General features: G+C 36.5%; 1 protein-coding gene across 1 annotated transcript in view; it reads left to right on the forward strand.

Annotated features, from left to right (window-relative positions):
- The first annotated feature begins 521 nt into the window (after window positions 1-521).
- Window positions 522-5,674, forward strand: part of CCAR1 (cell division cycle and apoptosis regulator 1) — a 58,900-nt gene continuing 53,747 nt past the window's right edge. The window contains exon 1 of the mRNA XM_006760913.2: window positions 522-667. Within this exon, the coding sequence (XP_006760976.1) occupies window positions 595-667 (73 nt within the window). The 5' untranslated portion in view covers window positions 522-594. The remainder of the gene's footprint in view (window positions 668-5,674) is intronic.

A 5,674-nucleotide genomic window follows, 5' to 3' on the forward strand; every position in this document is an offset into this window, starting at 1 on the left:
TTATTTCAACTGACTTTTCCCTCGAGGGAGGGGAGAGAACAGGGATCCCTAATTTACCTATTGGAGAATGCATGGAGATGTTCGTTATTTAAATTCTGTTCTTGGATACTTTTCCTCGGTGCCTTCCCAATTTCCGTTATTGGTATCACCCCTTTGAGCCCCCGACTCCTTGCCAAAGGAAGCATGCAGGCTCTACTGTATTTATTTCCTTTGAACATAAAACTGTGCGCTCCTTACTGGTAAGGACCGGGGAGAGAGCGGCAGATGGCCTTGTGTTTCAATGTGACAGTTTGTAGCCGCGGAAAGAAGCAGCGCCTTTCTTGTAAGTCTGCCCCTGATGCCATGGATCGAGGTTGGATACTTTTGATGAACTACGTTGCTGTTAACGTTTTTGTGTTTGTTTGTTTTTGCCGCATATCGGACCTGCATCTGTCCCTTGTTGTTTGTACGTGGAACTGTGAGGATGCCCTTGACAAAGTCAACATTTTTTTGTGTGATCCTTGTCGTTTGGTTGAACTTGAAAATGCGGATCCTTTCTTAACAGATCGCTGCTATAGAAGACAAGCGGGCGAAGGCGTCCCCCCGGCTCTCGTCATGGCTCAGTTTGGAGGACAGAAGAATCCGCCATGGGCCACTCAGTTTACAGCCACTGCGGTGTCTCAGCCAGGTCAGCCTCCCGCACACACGCGCTGGGAACCGGGGTGGGCAGCATGGTAACTGAGCCAGGCCCCACATAACACTGCAGTATGTGTGCAAATGAGGTCTCAAAAATTTTGTCTGTGAAGCTCTTTTAAAAAATTCATGGGTTAACTCGCAAAAAAACAAAACAAAAAAAACAAACCCACACACCAGAAACCTGCTTCACACAGCAGTTTGGAAATTTTATAGTTTTAAAAACTTTAAGTTGATTGACCTAATTGATTTAGTTATGTTAGAGGTTAGCAGCCACTCATTCATTAGAGGTTACCAGAATCATTTGGCATGTTAAGGTGCCAGAAGCATGCAGGCTCAGAAGTCATACAGTTAACCTTTGAACAAGGGGGATGGTTAGGAGTATGGAACCATCCTAGGAAATTTACTGTTTCCTGTACTACTTTTGACTCCCCCACAACTTAAACTTTACTAATAGTAGTAGCCTGCTGTTGACTGGAAGCCTTACTGATAACACCAACAGTTGATCAACACATTTTGTATTTTACATGTATTATATACAATACTTCTTACATTAAAGTAAGGTAGAGAAAAGAAAATGTTATTGAGAGTAAAGAAGTATAAGAGAAAATACACTTACAGTATTGTACATATTTATTGAAAAAAATCCATGTATAAGTGGCTGCAGTGTGCTGAGGGCTCAACTTTAGTTTTTTTTAATAGTTATTTTGTTATTTTTTTTATTGTCTAAAATTTTACAGATGTCTCCTTTTGACCTGATTGACCTCCCCTCCCCACCCCGCCCGCCAGCCATTCCTACCAGGCAAGCCCCCACTGCCCCAGTGTCTGTTTCCATTGGTTATGCTAATATACATGCATATAAGTCCTTTGGTTGCTCTCTTAACCCCCCCAACTGTACTTTTTAAAAAAATATCTTTTTATTGATTTTTAGAGAGAAGGATAGAGAGAGAAATATCAATGAGAGAGAGGAAACATCATTGATTGGCTGCCTCCTGCACGCCTCCTACTGGAAACCCTGTGCTTGAAAATAAATGAAAAATTCATACTTTATGAATACATGACTGGTTTTTAGTTGTTTGAATTGAAAGTAAAAAAACCAACTTGAAAGAATTTAGCAAGCAAAAAAAATGTATAAAAGGAGCAAATGAATATTTATATGTTCAAAATAAAGAATGTCATTGAAAATTTTGTTTCAATAAGGTTCTTCCCGTTGCTCTTAGGAAGAATTTTTTTACTATTTCTTGACTTGTGGTTTGAATTTTAAATAAGATTCTACATAATGAAAACTTGAGTTTATTTGAGTATCCAGAAAAGTTGCAGCTTATTCTGTTAATTTGAATATATTTTTATTTATGATATATCTGATAATTAAATCAGGTCAGTCAGCTTAACATTTGAAAAACTATAAAACTTCCAAGCTGCTTGTTCTTTGCTGCATTTTACTTTAAAATATTTATTTTGTAATTTGAAGACAGAGACACTGATCTTCTAATTTGGGTATTCTAAAATTTGATAGACATGGCTAGTTATGTGGGTGACCTTTCTCCTTAAAGGAATGGGTACTTTAAGGGTTTTTATTTTAATTACTCTTGATTTGAGGGGAATAAATGATCAATAGTTACTTCTGTAGGCAACTGAAAATAATATGAAATATAGTTATAAATTATATTTCAGATTCAAGTATTTCTACTCTATGTTAGATAATAGTATTGACTTAGTTTTCATGAAATAGGACCTATTAGCAACTACTGTGTGTCCAGAAGCAAGTACTGTGTACTGATATTTTGGTAAACTGAGCATGTTTTTACCTGACTTTTTCTACATGTGATTTGTTTTAAATTCATATCTGTATTATTTAAGTTTAGTAGCTGTTTGGTGGAATTCTACTGTCTGTAGGTCTTAACATTTGTGTTGTAATTACCTAAACGTATATTATTATCTTTTATTTTTATTTTAAGACTGAACAAAGGAGACACCAAAGGGTTCATATGTAAATAATGGGATTTGTGTAAGCATAGCTTCTATTTGTGCTGTAGGAACTTATTTATGGATTTTTTTGTCCCCTTCCCTCCCCCTCCAGCCTGCCCCATTGTCTGTGTTCATGGGCCATGCATATATGCATACAAGGTCCTTGGTTGATTCCACCCCGCCACTCCACCTCCACCCCGCCTACGGAGTTTCCGCATTCTGTTCCATGCTTTCATGTTTTTGGATCCACTCCGTTCATCAGTTTATTTTGTAACTTAGATTCCACATACAAGTGAGATCATGTGATACTTGTCTTTCTCTGACTGACTTATTTCACTTAGCATCATACTCTCCAGGTCCCTCTATGCTATCTAAAAGGATAAGAGATTCTTCTTTTTTACTACTGCACAGTATTCCATGGTATAATAAAAATTTGTCCATTTCATCCACATTGTCCAGCTTGTTGGCATATAGTAGTTCATAGTACTTCCTTACAATCCTTTGTATTTCTGTGGTGTCAGTGGTTACTTCTCCACTTTCATTTCTGATTTTATTTATTTGAGTCCTCTCTCTTTGTTTCTTGATAAGTCTGGCTAATAGTTCATCAATTTTTTTTATCCTTTCAAAAAACAAGGTCTTGGTTTCATTGATTTTTTTTTTTGTATTGTTTTTTTAGCCCCTATCATTTATTTCTGCTCTAATCTTTATTTCCTTCCTTCTACATACTCTGGGCTTTTCTTGTTGTTCTCTTTCTAGTTCTTTAAGTTGTAGGGTTACATAGTTTATTATTGATTTTTCTTGTTTTGTTTTGTTTTTGAGGTAGGCCTGTAGTGCTATGAACTTCCCTCTCAGGACTGCTTTTACTGTGTACCAGAGATTTTGGGTTGTTGTGTGTTCATTTGTTTCCGTGAAGTTTTTGATTTCTTTCTTGATCTCATTGGTAACCCATTCATTGTTTCACAATGGAATGAAATTAGAAATCAACTGCAGTAAAAACAACCAAAAACATTCAAACACATGGAGGCTCTTTTGGGTTTAAATAGTCTGTTTATTCAGTATATAATAGCTACTAGTATGTTATAACATGAACATTTCAGTCATATGAAACTGATTTTACATTTTAGAAAATAATGTATTTTACGTTTGTCCTTGAACATTTAACAAAACAGCTCTTAAATTTACATATTTACCTATAGCCTGTGGTCATTTAGGGCTCATTTCATAAGTTTGTAGAAGTATTGATATAGAATGATAAGCATATTTGTTTCAGGTGGGTCATGAGACCTTCAACAATCATACTGAATCAGATAAATGACCAGACTTTCCAATATGGATAATTGGAAAAGTTCTCTTGCTGAAAAGTGTTTAGCCACTTATATAGACAGAAAGATTAAATCAGAGGTTAATAACTTTGTGCTTTGCAAATTACAGAATTATCTTTAGAATTTGATTATAATAATTAATAAGACTAAAGAAAGCTATATGCAAATATGCAAGGATAATTTCTCAGATACACACAAGAGTGAGTCCAGAACACCTAGAAAAGCTGTAGGAAAAAAATAGACTTTCTGGCACTGAGCCCTTTTTCTGTGGCAATTATCAGTACTTTCCAAAGTTGGGGAAATTGGTACCAGCAGAGTGCAACAGAACACATCTAAGGTCAGAGCTCAGGTGGGTGAAGGAGGTGCTTATAATTTTAAATAGTAATAACTTTTCCTAGAATCTTTCCCTTTTTTGTGTTTACATGAGAATTTTGCTTCTGTTATAGAACAGTGGTTCTTAACCTTTTTTGAAAATCTGATGAAAACGAATTTCTGATTTGAAATTTTGCATACAAGTTCAGAAGGTTAACAGGATACACTAGTTAGAATCTGTGCTTTAGATTTCAGTACCTTTTTCTCTATTCTCATTGCAATTAACCTCATTTTGAACAGACATTGGTGTTAAGATGTTCCCCACTTCTTTCTGTTTAAATACAGTTAGTTAGTCCTGGTTTCTTCTTTCTGCCCATCTATGATCTGACTTACCTTAAATGTAAAAGAGGAAAGATTAATGGGGTAGTCTGCCAGTGTTGCTCAGTGGTTGAGCATCAATCTTTGAACCAGGAGGCCATGGTTCAATTCCCGGATGTGGGCTCTATCCCCACCTGGAGTGTGCAAGAGGTTGCTGACCAATGATTCTCATTATTGATGTTTCTATCTTTCTCTTTGTCTCCCTTCCTCTCTTTGAGATCAATAAAATATATGTATTTTTATTTTATTTTATTTTAAATATATTTTACTGATTTTTTACAGAGAGGAAGGGAGAGGGACAGAAAGTTAAAGTTAGAAACATTGATGAGAGAGAAACATCGATCAGCTGCCTCCTGCACACGCCCCACTGGGGATGTGTCCACAACCAAGGTACATGCCCTTGACTGGAATTGAACCTGGGACCCTTGAGTCTGCAGGCCGATGCTCTATCCACTGAGCCAAACCGGTTAGGGCAAAATATATGTATTTTTAAAGATTAATATGGTAAGGATTTAATACTATATATATAGGATATTTAGGTTTCCCCCCCACCTTAGGATCTCCTTTTTTTTTCTTCTTTTTAAATTGTGAACAGTGTTTTTGTAGGGAGTAATTTGTAATTTCCCGGAATCCCAAACATGATTTCTGGGTCTTGTTTGTTTTCTGTTTTTGCCTTCGTTGTTGGTTTGTTTCATTTTTATTTATTTATTTTTATTTTTAAATATTTATATTGATTTCAGAGAGGAAGGGAGAAAGTGAGAGATAGAAACATCAATGAGAGAGAATCATTGATTGGCTGCCTCCTGCACAACCCCTACTGGGGATCGAGCCCAAAACCTGGGCATGTGCCCTGGCCAGGAATTGAACCAGTGACCTCCTGGTTCATAGGCCAACGCTCCTAACCAACTTAGCCACCTGAAGTCACCTGGCCAGAACCAGAATTAGTAACATTTTATTTCTTCTCATAATAAATGAACCCACCAAAACATTCTTTTGATTTCCCATCTATTAGAAAAATACTT

Source organism: Myotis davidii, unplaced genomic scaffold (assembly GCF_000327345.1).
Source record: "Myotis davidii unplaced genomic scaffold, ASM32734v1 scaffold134, whole genome shotgun sequence".
NCBI lineage: Eukaryota > Metazoa > Chordata > Mammalia > Chiroptera > Vespertilionidae > Myotis > Myotis davidii.